The 15,727-nt window shown below is 33.9% G+C and overlaps 2 protein-coding genes across 2 annotated transcripts; both read right to left on the minus strand.

The window, feature by feature from the left end:
* Positions 1-4,839: 4,839 nt before the first annotated feature.
* LOC133171613 (uncharacterized) lies at positions 4,840-8,262 on the minus strand. The gene is made up of 4 exons (XM_061306400.1): positions 8,163-8,262; positions 7,890-8,030; positions 6,965-7,081; positions 4,840-5,178 (listed from the first exon to the last, which is right to left on the minus strand). The coding sequence occupies exons 1-4, from the start codon at positions 8,250-8,252 to the stop codon at positions 5,026-5,028; spliced, it is 501 nt and encodes a 166-aa protein (XP_061162384.1). The 5' UTR covers positions 8,253-8,262; the 3' UTR covers positions 4,840-5,025.
* Positions 8,263-12,088: 3,826 nt separating this feature from the next.
* Positions 12,089-15,710, minus strand: LOC133172572 (large ribosomal subunit protein eL14-like). Its single transcript, XM_061307494.1, has 5 exons — positions 15,637-15,710; positions 15,094-15,189; positions 13,608-13,802; positions 12,527-12,580; positions 12,089-12,217 (listed from the first exon to the last, which is right to left on the minus strand). Exons 1-5 carry the CDS (start codon positions 15,649-15,651, stop codon positions 12,122-12,124), a joined length of 456 nt encoding a protein of 151 aa, XP_061163478.1. The 5' UTR covers positions 15,652-15,710; the 3' UTR covers positions 12,089-12,121.
* Positions 15,711-15,727: the final 17 nt, after the last annotated feature.

The raw sequence follows: 15,727 nt of genomic DNA on the forward strand, positions 1-15,727 counted from the left end.
TCAGCTGCCTAATGAAAAGTCTATTCTGTAAAACCCTGAATTTATTTTTATTATCTGTCTCAGTATGATCTACTTGTTTTTCAATGTTATCTTTTCAACCACTTATAAATTTTAAAAGAATATGAGAAAGATTGAAAGTAGGAGTATTTATGGTTTCTTAAGCATTTCTGTGTTAAAAATATTTTTCAGTATATCATATTATACCCTGATATACAAAATTCAATTTTGGATAATGATATGTGATATTTCTGCTTGCTTTATATATTATATATGAAGGATGGAGATTTGTCTTATAAATGTCGTATTTCTTCTTCCTCCTGTATTGTGTCAGGCTCCAAAACTGAGCCATTTCACACATGTAATTACTTATATATTACAAAGTTCCTCAAATTTACAACATTAAGTATAGAATGTTTGTAAACAAGAAAATCAAGAGAGGTTATGGTTATGCCATTTTGTCAAGGTTTTAAAGTAAAAGACCGCTTGCTAGGTTATTATATTTTTTTTTTGCAAACTTGTCACAAAAGAATTTAATAAAAAAAAAAGAACTGTGACATATTGTTAAGGAACACTATTAACCCCCACCCCCTTTTATGCATCAAAGAAGAGAAACTCAGCTCTCTTTTTTCTCAGAAAAGTCTGTCTGGATTTCTTTTTCTATATCATTTACATGCCCCCCCCCCCCCCCCCCCCCAATGAATAAAATAAAATAAATAATAGAAATATCAGAAATGAAACAACAGAAAAATTATTTTGTTGAAAAGTTAAAAAGTCACCATGCATACTTAAGAGAAGTCTCCATCCTTAAGAGTATTGTGCTTATCTTTTTCAAATTCCCTCCAATTTTCAATTTTATACTGAAGAATGAATATTCTATGTGATTTATCCTAACAGTATGTTCATATAATAATATGTGGATATATTATATTATAAAAACATGGTGCATGTTTTTGATTTAAACAATGCAAGCTTTGGGCTTTCTCATAGAACAACACAGTTCATTGCAGACAGTTCATTGTATGGTAACATATGTTAAGGTGGATTGGCCAACTGTAAAGAGAGATAACTCTAAGGTTTGTTTTCCTTTGTGGTAAATTTTTATGCCCCCCTTCAAAGAAGGGAGGGCATATTGCTTTGCTGCTGTCTGTCATTCGGTCTGTCTGTCTGTTGGTCCACCAATAGTTTCCGTTCATTTTCTTCGCAGAGATTGCACATACTAAAATGAAATTTGGTATACAGATTTATGATAAGAATATCTAGGTCAAGTTCTGTTTTGGGTACGGTCATGCAATTTTTGACAGAGTCATGCCCTTTGGACTTTGAAAAATTCCAATTATTTGCAGTTTCCGTTCACTTTCTTCGCATAGGTTGCACATACTGAAATGAATTTGATATACAGATTTATCATAAGAATATCTAGGGAAAGTTCTGTTTTTGGTACGATCGAGCTATTTTTGACAGAGTTATGTCCCTTGGACTTAGAAAAATTCCAACTAATTGGGGGGGGGGGGGGGGGGGGGGATGGGGGGTCATAAGTGTTTCACAAACATCTCTTGTTCTTTTTGACAATGACTTGACTTAAATTTATTCCCCTATGGAATAAAACATTTGCTTGAGCTTCATTCTCCTGTCTACTTCTGCTAAAAGATTATCTTAAGGACAGATAATACAAAAAAAATGGATGCCTGGATTGGTACATGTATATATTTTTTAACCTATTTTGGTTGTAAATGATGAGAATAATAAATTTCTAAATATTAAGAAATTGTAAACTTTCTATGATGTTCAAAATTCTACCTTTCTGCAACCATCCTTATAAATCTATACAACTTTTCTCCACTTTAAATCCTATTATTGTGAACATTTGAATGAAAAATGAAAATCTATGTGGTTAAAGTTATTCATTTTACTCCTTTGAATATGACTTAATTCAAGATTTTTAACAAAAGTTTATACCATCTGTTCTTAATTGGAGAAAATGTTCATTTCAGTAAACAGAGGGTTAAAAAAAAGGTTTGTCTCCAGAGTTCAATATAATTATGTTGTTGTGTTTTTTTTTTTTTTCATTTTTTGCAGATCTTGCAACCATTGTCCTTTTTCCAAGTTATCTCTTGTTCTATGCATAAATAAATATTCTTTGCTTGAACTTTGGTGTATCTTTTGTTCATTATGCAGAAAAATTTCATGGTGGCATGTGAAGTCACAAGGGAGAATTGTTACATTTCTGGATTTTAAACACATCTATGAAATGACAGTATTGTTAGGGAAAACTATTTATTCTCCCCCAAGAACAATTGGCATATATAATGCGTGTATTGAAAGAGTGGGGGATCTGAAATTTCATTTGTTTGGCTTCCTTCAACAGTTCATTCTGCTGTTAACTTTTATACCCCCAACGTGAATAGCATTATGGTTTATGAAGTACAGTGATCTCGAACTCGATGGGACCGAGAAAAAACTTCGAGATATCTGAAGATTCGAGATATTGAGGGTAAAATACGTAAAGAATAAGTGGTTGGGGCCTCCAAATCACTTCAACATAGCCATAGTATTCAAGATGTCAGTGTTCGAGATACCGAAGTTCAACTGTATTTAGTACTGCATGTTTGTACACAAATTGCAAGTAAGTAAACGACAAATATTTTACCATTAAACCTTCTTTGGAGTTAAAATGAAGACATGGTAACTTTGTATACTATTTAGGTCACATCCATTTGTTGTCTGGCTTTTGCACTTTTTTTTCTCAAAAAACAAGCCACCCAATCCCAAATTTCCCTTGATCCATTTTCTACCCTCCCCCTTCGTTTAGTTTCGTCACTTGTTGTCAATTTATGTAGTCCGGATTTCGCGAACTTGTTATGAAGTAAAAACTTAAAATCTTTAACATGTGATTTATCTATGTCCTTCAGACTGAGAAGTTCTTCATCAATTTTTGTGATTCATTGCACAAGTCCTGATTTTGTTTTTATAATTTTGTAGTTTTTGGCCTTTCGTGATGAAGAATATGTTTGCCTCCATGATAAATACATGCTTTCTGACTTTTTGCTACATAGCAAATTTGATAATTCAGATCTGCTAACAGGATTATAAGACCCTAGACTCTCGCCGTTATAAAAATCAGCAATTAATTTTCGATGAATCTTTTCTTAATTTCATGTTTCTTTGTTGACGCCTGTGAAATTATATTTATACATGTGACCATTTTTTTTGGATTGAGATGGACGGCTTTGCTAAATTATAGACGATGGTGTGCAAGCATGCTAATATAAGGGCATTCAATTCCGCGATCTTTATGCATTACTTTAGGTTTTCTAAGTTAATGAACAAATATGTCTTTCATTCTAATTAAACGAGAACTCTGTTGATGAAAGAGAAAACAGTACAATTCCGTCCAGAACTGTTGGTTTTTACCAGAAAGTGCAAATGGAAGGCAAAGGAATTAACTAATTCTATCGATTAGACAGGAGGGTCGAGACCAAATCTTTTATTAACTGCTTGGGAGTTTAATCAAGCTCTTTGTGTTGCATACGGCATTGACAAAATTAAGCAGGGTGTCACCATTTAAGATAAAGATATGTTTACTGTTTGCAAAAAGGTTTGCCAAAATGTGATAACACTTTCCATGAATAAACCTAGTCGATGTCTCGCTACCGTTCAGCTTAAAGAAAGGGGAAAAACATTATTTTAATTCAGAAGTTAGTACCATTTTTTGTGGCACATCTTTCAACCAAATTTGGCTTCTGTTAACTTAAAGATGCATAATCTAATATTTTTATGCTCGTACACGATCTAGATTCTGCATGCTGTAATGAAATCAAAACCGTTGTTTATTTTATGATCGAAACACTAAGTGATATCTTAAATATGCTAGAGCCAAGGTTATGAGCATTTAATATTCAACTTCAACGAATGAGAACTATGGTCGTTCGAGTGAGGTTGCAAAAGCTAGAAGAGCAATTATATAGCAAAATGTATAATATCCAGTAAATTAACGTCTCTTTTTTCCTAATTCTATCGAACTGGCGTTAAAGAAATGTATGTGCTGCAACCACATCCACGTATTATCTTTTACGGAGAATATTCTTTGCAGAATATATTCTTTACGGAGAATATTCTTTGAATAGTCATTGAAAAACCAGATGCCCCTAAACCCCTTTTGTTGTAGTACCGTAAAACCTTCTAGTGTTAATGTATCAAAAATATTTTTTTACTGGGGGGGGGGGGGGGAGAGAGAGAGAGAGAGAGAGAAAGTTGTCTTCCAACCCACCACACTTTGAAAAACGATGCAACATGCCTGAACTAATATTAAAAGGAGAATGCTTCGCTAGAAATGGGTAGCTCTGGTAAGTGCACGTTTTTCTCGTCTTAATTTCTTTTAGCTTTATCATTTAATTTTATTGTACACACATTTTATATCAATACATGCAGTTTTTTTCTCTCCAAATCGACAATGGGATGCCAAAAACTAGCTATTACCTAACTGTCATTAATTGAACAAAACTGAAAATCGGACAGTATTTGTGAGCGAACTATTTTTTCTGGTAATGAGAAAATGGTAATTGTGGCGTCTAATGGCAGGATTAATTATTGTAATCTCTGTGGGCTTTCCATTAATGAACTATAGAGTCACATTAAGTCGGACATTAAGCCTTCGTTTGAAGGCGTATTGAATCAAGCAAGTGCATGTACAGTATATGTGTGAACAACCTTTGCCTCCATATACATGCATAATGCAAAAAGAACTATAACTCTGAAAATATAGTAACTTAATTGTTTATAAATTTTCCAAGGAGAGGACATTTTTAACATCTTAAAATAATTGTATTTCCTTTCAGTATGAATCATATCAATAAAATCTTATTAATTTCGAATTCCAACATAATTTATCGTACTATATAATATTTCGATGTTATTATGAATATTTTTTAAGCATGTTACTTTGATTGTGAAAATTAAACTTAAAGTTTACATGTGCGATTACATCAGATGTTTTTCTTCTAGTTTTGAACATTATTTCACGATTTCTCAATTGGGGGGGAGTCCTGTTCCGCGAGTGTAGGAGAAGCCTTGTGCCACGTGTTCGATCCTGACATGCGATCTACAGAAAGGTTCCAGACAACAATCTAATCTTCGTCCATAAGCCGAGGAACTCAGAACTGGCCATACCCTATTTTTCTCCTGCAAATGCAAAACAACAGGCAATATAAAGTGAGTTGTCCCCCTTCAATGTGCATTATTGCAAAACAACGGGCAATATAAAGTTAGTTGTCCCCTTTCAGTGTTCATTATTAAAATGATTTTATTTTGGTCTGACTTAGACAAAATAACCTTGCCTTTTAAGATATGTCTTCAAGGTCATGACACACTTTTATGTCGTAAGTAAAAACATACTCAAACTTAAATTCATTCTAATGAAGTGTTCCAAATTATGACAAGTATATGATTTCAGTATCTCTTGTTCATCGACCTTGATTATATAGACAATGAGTCTGACAAAGAACACGTTAAGGTTATGGTCATGGGGATGCACTAACATGTTTTAAGTTTGAACCCATTCATATGCAGCGTTCGATAATTTTGGCCCTTAGAGAGAACAAGTCAGAAATACGTTCAGTCAGACAACCACGACAAAAATATTTCTCATTCCGCTGAGAGGGACATTAAATACATAGATCCCCTGGTTAAAAGAATTGGGAAGGGGGGCACAAATCGACATGAAGATCCAGTCCGGGGAAAAAATCCCTTAGAGTTTCCTTCTTCTAGCCTAGCTACTGGAAAGAAAGGGGATCAGACTGGGAGATATTTGACTTCCTTCCACCTTGACTTTTTACCATGTGAAACCAATAGTAATCGTATTGTGTCTATAAGATTACTGAGTAATCTTACAAGTGTAATTGTTCTAAATTGAGGAATGAGACAAAATGTCCATAATAATCTCTATACGGTTTAAACATTATCCATCTTTTACTCTATAACCCAAAATCTACGATCTTCTTTCCCTTTCAAATACATGTAGAAGACTGTACTTATGCCCGAATGCACTCAGAATTGTTCGAACATACGACGTATAACACAAAACATAACTTGGGTGCTGGCACAAAAAAGATTCCTCACTACTTAATGACCATAAGAACCCAGTACAGGTATATAGGTGGCGTTCCCATTTCAGTGAAAAATTCTCGAATGAACACAAAGCAAAACACGATGAACGATACCAGATTAGTTACACATAGAGTAAAGATCGTCAAAGAGTATCTTGATTATTTCACGCTAAAATTACCCCAAATTCAATTTTTTTCTTACGGTATGTTTAAGAAATTTTCTACACTACAGCTGTAGCTCCTGTGGCGGATCCAGAAATTTCAGATAGGGGAAGGGGGGCAGTTTCGAAGATGGATTGAAACCAAAAAACAACAAAATCAAAAGGTTGGAGGGGGGGGGTTAGCTAAATCCGCATTAGAGCTCTCTGGAAAATGAAATTCTGACAAGCATGCCAGACATACTCTGCTATGTCTATTCGAATTTTATTATCCAGATAGCTATATACAATTCTGCAGTTATACTCACTGAAACATTTAAAAACAATGTTTGGTCTGACCATGGGGGAGAAAGTACCACCACTTCCAGCTATTCAAAGCATTGTTACGGATATAACCAGCCAAGAATAAGTAAGTTTACTGTAAAATTGAGGTTGAATTGACTTGCGAGTTCCTGTTTTTGACATGAACGAATTTCTCTTAGGACACACAATGGGATTCAACAAAAAATGTCACCAGAATTCGGATTCTTATGATTATTAAAACTGATTGCTTAATTTTATAACATTTATGACCCGAGCATTAGGATATTCCTCACAATACAGCACACCGTAGGTATATATCTATTTCTTAATGATTTTAATGACATAAACTCCTATATCAATTTTACTGCAAAATATCTGGAGATATTGACTTTAACATACAACCTCATCGTGAACGGCAATTCCGATTTTCAGGATATGGTTCCGATCATCTCGGTGGATCTTACTGTCGTATTCTTCTCTCGGGTGAAACAGTCTATCATATGTCGAAAAACTATCGGCCTAAAAAATGCAAAGATAACAGATGCTTACAGTTGAAGTGCCTTTTAAAAGAATATTCAATATATTTCAACATGGTAAACCTCCTTTTAGGTGTTTTACGAGAAAAATTAACAGCTATAATGAGAAAATTTTCCTCTGAATCTTTCATAATGAAAGGATATTTTTTAATGGCCCTTGGCCATGCACATTAAATTGTCACTAAAACACTTGTTTTTTAAATCAATTCTAATTTACCATTATAACCTGAATATGGAGTTTATTATGACTCCCAGTTGATTCGATACGAGCATGTTCTATGTACGAACGATTTCTAAAGCGATGCAGGCTAATGACAAATAAGTTGATGAAACAAAGATATCAACAATCTTATTTAAAGACAACATTTCGCAAATTCTATGGCCTTGTTTGCAGATAAAATATGTCTTTAAGTCGAATGTTGACTGACGTTTTTCATACAAATTGTTAGGCCATTATTTTCAGACCGAATTGTCTACGTTTTTTTTTTCGTTTACCCGATCATGACAAGAGTACACAGCGGGTGTGACCAGTAGACAGGGGATATTTACTCCTCAATGGCACCTGATATCCCATCTCTGTTTACAGAGATCCGTGTTGGCTCTGCTCAGAATTTGTATGCATGGTTTAAATGGACTTTTGAAAATGATCACTGTTTGTTATCTTCACATTTTACCTACATATTGCAATTTTTCAAGAATTTCATGTAATTTTTAAGAATTTGTGGAAATAAACTCGCAAAATTGTTTTAAATCGGGTTAAGTAAAAATGAAAGAAATAAGGTCTTAATTACCACAGTTCCTCTTGTTCTCTTTCCAAAGAAAGTGTCTTTCAGAGTCTCCAATTCATGACGTGACCACTGCTTCACTCCTGACCAATGTTTGGACCCGTCCCCTTTATTTGCCAGGTGGTTAAGCCGAATGGTTTCTGTCCTCTAAATTAATTATTCCCCCAAAAGTAATTATCAAATTTTTACGTCGTTCGATAACCAAATCGGATGTCATTACCAGATGCATTTTTATTCACTTACTTGAGCAACGATTCGAATTTGTTCACAAGTACCTACCTGAAGAACATTCTTCCACAGTCCAGCCATCTCTTCGGGTGATAGGTAGGATTTCCCATAAAGGGACATTTGTTTTCCTTCGTCTCCCATTTCTGCTACGTGTTAGATTGCAGGAAAACAAACTGTAGCCAAGCCTTTCTTGGCTATTATGACGTAATCTCATTAAGCTGATTGTGACGTCATCTCGTTTCACGTAAAGCAAGTGTAAGATACCTTGATTAAATTTTCGACTTTCAAAATTGATATATGAGGCAGGTCAATGAACAAATCTTTCATTTTTAAGGATATCCGCTCCTCAGCCAGGAAGGATAACTCTTAAAATTATTATTATTTAATTTAAAAAGTCTTAGAATTAGAATTGAAAATTGAAATCATTTTGTGCAATAATTTTCATTTCATGCATCGCAATATGATTCAAGGTTCTTTGAAGTCTTAGAAACGAGCTTTTAAAAAGTTTATATTTGTACCCTATAAAGGTACCGGTACCAAAATAAATACATATTTAGAGAAATTGAATTTCTTGCAATCTAGCCTTAGATACCAATGTTTATTAGAAGTGATCTGTGATGTCTTACACTGATAACAAAGAGGTTTTACACTGTTTATTATATAACAATTGAAGTAAAAAGAAGAACTAAAGTGTTTTAATTGTTTGTAACAATATAGTTACCTCCATCTATAGAACAGACTCGATATATCAGTGAACTTGAAATAAAAGACACCACATAGTCTGTCATATCTGTTTCATATTTGGATGTCTTATTGACTATTGACGATAAGGGTCAACTAACAACTAAATTGAAATAAAAGCAGTTATAGGCAAAGTCTGCAACAGTGAAATTAATCAAAATGGCAAGATGTCAATATGCATGTACTTAGCAAGCTTCAAAACAATATGTACACCTATGTGGCAATTATGGTCCCTGAAATTTAAATCCGATGATTCTTCTAAACATACAATTCTTGAAAACTATTGGAATTGTATAACTACATGTATTATGACAAAATCAAACGGTGTAATGAGATCGTCCTGTCTACAAATTTCAGAAATGTTTGATCCATTGGAGAAGCAGCCCCAGAAATATAAATTTGTTATTTATGTAGGGTTTGATTACTTTATTTATTTGAAAATTATATATGAAAATTGTAAAACAGACAATGGCTAACTAAACCAAATGGAATATATTTAAATATTTAGCAAACTCCTTCATTTGCAAAACCCTGCATATCACCCCTATGTTCTGTCTTTAGTAACAGTGACCAAGTTTTTTTATTGAATTAAAAAGGAAAAGTGGGTCGTTTGTAGACGTCAATATTAGAAAGTTTCAAAAGTCTCCGACAAGACTTTACTGGATTTCTTAACGAGGTAGAGAAAAATAGCACATGGACTTGAAACTACATGTACGGCAACACCAATAAATAAATTAATGATCCCTGGTTTAGTCTCTTTCTATAGTAGTCGCGGATTTGGAACATCTAATTTCAATTCGTAGCCATTCGAAAGATTTTCAAATAAATTACTATTTCTAATCACCATGGCAACATCGTTTGTCAAAATCAAAAACCGATATATAGAGGATTACGAATCTTAATGTAGTCTACTTGTGTACCAATTTTTATTGAAATCGGTGATTCAAGTGATTCAGTAACAAGATCGAAAAGCCCCCTTTTTTCCCCCATTTTTTTTTGTCTTGAATTGATTTTTAAAAAATGTGCATATTATTTCCCATGTTTCGGATTGAGTGAAATTCGTGAAAAACGGAGAGCAGCTTGCAATTTCACTTGTTAGCATTATTCATGCGAACGCAATTTTGAAATCCATGTATATGACTAAAGAACTACGCACGCTAACTCTCGATTCCCGCCTAAATTTTATACCCATTTTTAATTCAATACTAATGGCAATTTGGCCGTAAAATCTTTGTTGAATGCAAAGAACAGTTCAATGGTAATTGACTGATGATTTTAATTCCAGTGTTAAATAGTTAATCAACCCTAATTCCAGCTCTTTAAATAAGGGGGGGGGGGGGGGTAGACGATATTTTTCATTGAAATCGGGCTTTAATTAAAGCATCACCACATTTTAAAATATTCTTGGATATGAATAAATGTTCCTTAAATCTTTTCTTATGTTTTACTCATATAAAATTAAACATATATTATTAATAAAATACAATGTTTTAGTTGTAAACCCCTTTGAAATTGGTGAAAAAATAAGCATTCTTGTAGTTTTTTGTCTGTAAACATATGTCTCCCCCCCCCCCCCCCCGTGTAACACAAAAAGCTTTGGTATGAATTTGTGAAATGACAGTCCATATTACCTGTAAAAAGGAATTTTTGTTTCACGGGGGGGAAAGATGTTTTAAAAATATTTTCCATTTTCCGTTGATTTCTATAGTGAAAAACACAAGTTTTACCAAAATTTTAGAGTTATTCCTCTTTGTTTTCCCAAAGAAGTAATGTTTTATGAAAATTCATATAAATATCTTTATCGAGATGAAAAATCATTCAAATGTGTTAACTTTTGAAAAATTGACTTGGAGGTAGGCGGGAGAACAATACTATCGTTCGCAGTTCTTAGACCCAATCCAAAGCCAAGTAGCTTCTTCTCAATTTTTTTTTTTAAGTTTTAGATGACACTGGATGCCTAAATATTGCCCCTAACTATCTACTCAAGTACAAAATATAGGACAAATGCCGCTTTCATGCATAGCCAGACAGAACATCCTTCTATGCAGCATAAATTTCTGCTCATTTTCGTGTTAATAAGGGTGTTGTAGATCAGCATTGCACTTAGTATGATCGGGGGAGACAGAACTGGGGTAGGTTTGATTTTGATACGTGTGAAAAGCAAGAAGCAGACATTTATGCTGACCCTCATTCTGTAAAGGATAAAATCTAGGAATAAATCCAGCACCTGAAGCATGCATCAGACAATATTCACATAAAGCAATGTTTGGCTGCAATACACTGTATATCCATTGCAAAAAGCCAAGAACAGATCTATGACCTGAGAACCTAATCAATGGATCCTAAAATTAGGTCAGATGCAGCACCAGGAGCCTGCATCAAATTAAGTATCATCTTCAAGTTTAGCATCTTGAAATCAACCAGGAAATGTCCTACACACTAAGCTTACCCTTATGTCCAACAAGCAAAAAGTGTAGCTCAGACACAGTTCTGCAGTATGCATCCCACAAATATTTGCAAGTTTTTGTGGAGGTATCCCTTGACAGAGGCTGGAAAGACCTCGAAGGTCAACCTAGTAAACCTTATCCCCCCCCCCCTCCCCCAATGTGGGAGGAAAGGATACAAATTTTTAAAATTTTACACATCAAAAGTATTACAAATCTCCTTTTGGTCCAGTTTCATTCATTCACAGAAATTGGTATAAAATGGTTTGCACATTTGGTACCAAGACTTGGTGGATGAAGAACACCTACCACGGTTTGCTTATCACTTCAACTCACTTTCTCAGAGGTTTGGGCCAGAATAGAATTTTGTGCTCCTTATCCACTATGTTTTTTTTTCAGTTTCACAGGCCACACATGACAGATTCAAGGGCTTTTCCCTGCACATAGCTTTACAATAATTTCATCAAACGTACCTCAAGGTTGTACGACAATCAAACATTCAAGACATTTGTAGCTATAGTTTTCAGATAAAAGAAGTTTCTAACTGGGCTTTTATACTGTATCAGTCTGAAACACTCTGGCACCATGTACTGTAAGTCAGAAATCCTACCAAAAATGATGAAGGATATAAACTTCAAAAATGTATCCATGCATCTTAAATTCTGACCTAATATTACCTCTGATTTTGATGTAAAAGGATGCATTTAAGCACATTTGTATTTATCATACTGTGTACATCTTTGAAACACTAAAAATTCATCAATTTCAAGATCTCAAAACAACAAAATAGTATTATACATCAACAAATTTATTGATGCTAACAGTTTATTTCTTCACAGGTTTCCTCTTTCGTGGTTTAGGGGTAGGTCTTTTGTTTGTTTTCTTCAGTTTTCCAAACTCCACATTTATCAGACGATTTCTCTGAAAAGAATGAAGAAAGTGCTTTAAAAAACATAGTATTTACGTGTTAACCACCTCCAGTACATTTTTTATTCACATGTCTGACGTGGAGTTGTCAGCAGCATTAATCTGACGGCAATTCCTATCAATACTCAGGCTCTTCATCCATGTGAAAAATTTATACAGGCTGATCCAGCAAAAAATCATGAACATGATCAGTATCAAATACTTATTTAAAAAAAAAACAATGAATTTCTTCACAGAACAGCCCTTTCGATCATCATTGTCATGTGTTTAACATCTATACCTACTAAAGCTTGAACAACTTACAGATTGCTTGGCCTTCATCAGCTTGAACCTGTCAAAGTCTGTCAACTGAGCCCGCTGAAAGAAAAGTCATAATCTTAGTCAAATAGAGGATAAATCAAGGACCAGGATTCACTGATTTAAAGGAGCAAGCTGCATGTCTGACAAGGTGTTGTCAGCAGTTTATTTCTCTGACGGCATTTCCTATCAATTTTAGGTTCGTCATCCATGCAGCAATCTAATCAGACACCTATTAAACTACATGCATTACGACAATGATTTAATTGCCCTTCTCCCACAAATTCGGAATGATTAGAAAAAAATCAATTACAAGGTATTCAATTTGAATACTAGGTATCCATTAAGTAAAGTTCACAAAACACATAAACAATATTTCACATCTGTACTGTAAATGAACATAAATTAGTTAACTCAAAATTTAGTACAATCTTCCTCATCAGCTAATTTGCATAATCTTAAATTAGTGCATTTGGTGCAATGTTACTCTATATATATAGGTTTTAATATGTTTCAATCATATATTAGCGTGTACTTGATTTTGCAGACAAGAAGCAACGCGAAAGGCACTAAAGTATGATTACCACTAAAATAAGTATGTTTACAGTAGATATAAAGTAATGTTAATCTCATACTGCTTTTGTCCCATATGTTTTTTGTTTTTTTTTTGTAGAAAAAAAACTAAAATGTCTTACAAAGAAAACAATTTCATTGAAAAATGTTGTAAAATTTTAATAGATTAAGACCGATTATGAAGATGGAAAATCGTAAAGGTTTAAATTTAATACATGTAATAATCTAAGTAACATTTAAATAAATATTTTCTACACCCAATGTTCATGTGAAACAAAAACAAGGAGGGCATTGCATTTTTTTCTAACATATAAGATGTAGTACTTCTATATACAACTGAATGATTGAATTATTAAAGTAATGTCACATGTCTGACGTGGTGTTGTCAGCAGCATTAATCTGACGGCAATTCCTATCAATACTCAGGTTCTTCATCCATGTGACAAACTCATTCACGATCTTTATTTCAACACCCCACCCCCATCCAAATTAAATAGCAATCTTCAGATCAAACCTTTTCCTTATTTGCAATTTTCTTGGCCCAGGTTGTGCTTTCCCACTGCTTTTTAACTTCCTGTTTCTCCCAGGCTTTAGCGAGGTTTCCTGGGCGTAAACCTCGAGATATTTTCATCACAATTGACGTAAGCTGCAGGGCCTTGAAGTTAATCTGTTGTCTGGATACACCTGTGCAAGGGCCATCCACTAAAGCCTATATAAATGGAACAATACTTACACATTAAACAAGATTTGATGATGTGTGCTCAAAGAATTGAAATGTTCATGCATATAATGTATTTTGCGATACAGAACTGATGCAGAAACTTTTACTAATGACTCAAAAGAATACAAAATGAACACATTAACAATAAGGCCACTTTTTTTTTTCTTTCTTAACAAATTTTCAAGAAGCTGAAAAAAGGCTTTTCACATTTTTCCAAAAAAAAAAAAAAAGATTACATTTGATAACTTAAGTTTGTTAGCTTTTGAAATATCCAATGTCTCTTATAAATGGACGTTAAAGGTGTCATGTGAATAACAATTATTCTGCGAAGTACTTTTTTCCATGGGGTCATAATTCCATGGAATTTCAATTTCTGTGCAATCAAGAAAGAAAATTACAAAAATTTCTTAGATTGCCACTATATGCCTCAAATGTATTTTTAGCATGCTGGGACAATTTTCCGCAGAAAATTTGTGACCACGTGCACCCTAGGGACTTGAGACAATCTTAGCAAAATCGGGTATTGTCTCAAGTCCCTGTGACGTGCACAGTGTAATTAAATACCATGCGAAAAAAGTACTTCTACAGTAAAAGGTATGTAATTTTTAATTTTTGGCAGAGGGGAGGGGAAGGGAGGAAGAAATTATTATCAAATTTTTGTCATTTCTTTTTTACGACCTACCAACCCCATTTTTGGGATTAAAAAAAGTCTTTAAAAACAATAAATTAAAAAAAGGGGTGGCCTTACATTCTTCTGATAAATATTACGATTCAACTCAATAACTGTTATGAATATTCAATTAAAAGTCCAAATCAAGCATACTTAGTTGGAAGATAAATTCAATACAGTGGGCACATGTTCTTATGACAACCCCTGGGTGAAGAGAATTCTGACTTTGCACAATGATCCAAATGAATACTCTTCCCCAGTAACTTCTGGATCAACAATCCTTTGTGAATTGCATCTCACTGCAAACTACTTTCTCGAGGTAAAATAAAAGTTCACCAGAAAATAAACTAACCTTGCTTTGATGGATATTGCAGATAAATAGTACATTAAATGTTCTTCATAAAAATTTACATTTTTTCAGACTTTGTTATGGTAATTCAACTAACATATGTGTCACATGACGACAGAGTCTAGACATTCCAAACGTCGATGTGCATTTGAAGAAGCTGATCTAAATTAAATCTGAACAGCTATATGCTTTCTTCCTAAGGGTCGCACCATCAACACATTAAATTATAAGAAACATAAAATCATTTCATTTCAACACACCCTGTTTTGGTCTATGACATCAACAATAACGGCCAGCTTTCCAGCATCAGGGCCATAGGCAATCATGGCCACACGGCCAATTTCCACAAAGCGGAACTGTAACAAAATAGAATGTCATCACTATATGCTGCTTTAAGAATATATTTTGAAATTCCCAAATATCGTTTCAAGAAGGTGAAAGATTCATTGCTAAAGGAAAAACGTTAACCCCCCCCCCCCTTTCTAAGTTTAAGTACTTTTTCAATATGGTTTACATTTTAAATTACAATTTTTTTTTGGTAAAAACTCTCCCATACAAATCAACAATGTATCCCAGAAGAGTTTCCATTTTTTACAGCATTTAGAGCAATAATCTGAGAAAACTCGAACAGCCTGCTAACCCAACAAAACATATAAAGTTTCATATATTTTAACAATATCATGTAAGATAAAAGGACGCAATTTTAAACAACATGTAATTGGATTCTATTTCTCTTTATTTGTAACACAAAAAAGTTTGAAGAAAAGGGCTAATTTGAACTAAATTCGGAGACACATCTTCACCTGACTGAGAACCATGTTGGATCCCGAAAAAGAGGCACATGTAGGGAAGTTCTATGGAATTCTGGGAAAATTTTGTTAGTCCGTGCTTAAA

Source organism: Saccostrea echinata, unplaced genomic scaffold (genome assembly GCF_033153115.1).
Source record: "Saccostrea echinata isolate AGI-Se365-2 ecotype Australia unplaced genomic scaffold, CSIRO_AGI_Sech_v1 ptg000054l, whole genome shotgun sequence".
Classification (NCBI taxonomy): Eukaryota; Metazoa; Mollusca; class Bivalvia; order Ostreida; family Ostreidae; genus Saccostrea; species Saccostrea echinata.

What these genes read in the sequence shown, in the direction of transcription:
- LOC133171613 (XM_061306400.1), bottom strand. Translation starts at nt 8,252, where the DNA reads ATGGGAGACGAAGGAAAACAAATGTCCCTTTATGGGAAATCCTACCTA. An exon ending in AGAGAACAAGAGGAACTGTG is followed by an intron (nt 7,082 to 7,889) that starts GTAATTAAGACC and finishes TGCATTTTTTAG; the next exon opens with GCCGATAGTTTTTCGACATA. An exon ending in GAATTGCCGTTCACGATGAG is followed by an intron (nt 5,179 to 6,964) that starts GTTGTATGTTAA and finishes TTGCATTTGCAG; the next exon opens with GAGAAAAATAGGGTATGGCC.
- LOC133172572 (XM_061307494.1), bottom strand. An exon ending in ATGTCATAGACCAAAACAGG is followed by an intron (nt 13,803 to 15,093) that starts GTGTGTTGAAAT and finishes CCATTTATATAG; the next exon opens with GCTTTAGTGGATGGCCCTTG. An exon ending in AAATTGCAAATAAGGAAAAG is followed by an intron (nt 12,581 to 13,607) that starts GTTTGATCTGAA and finishes CTTTTCTTTCAG; the next exon opens with CGGGCTCAGTTGACAGACTT.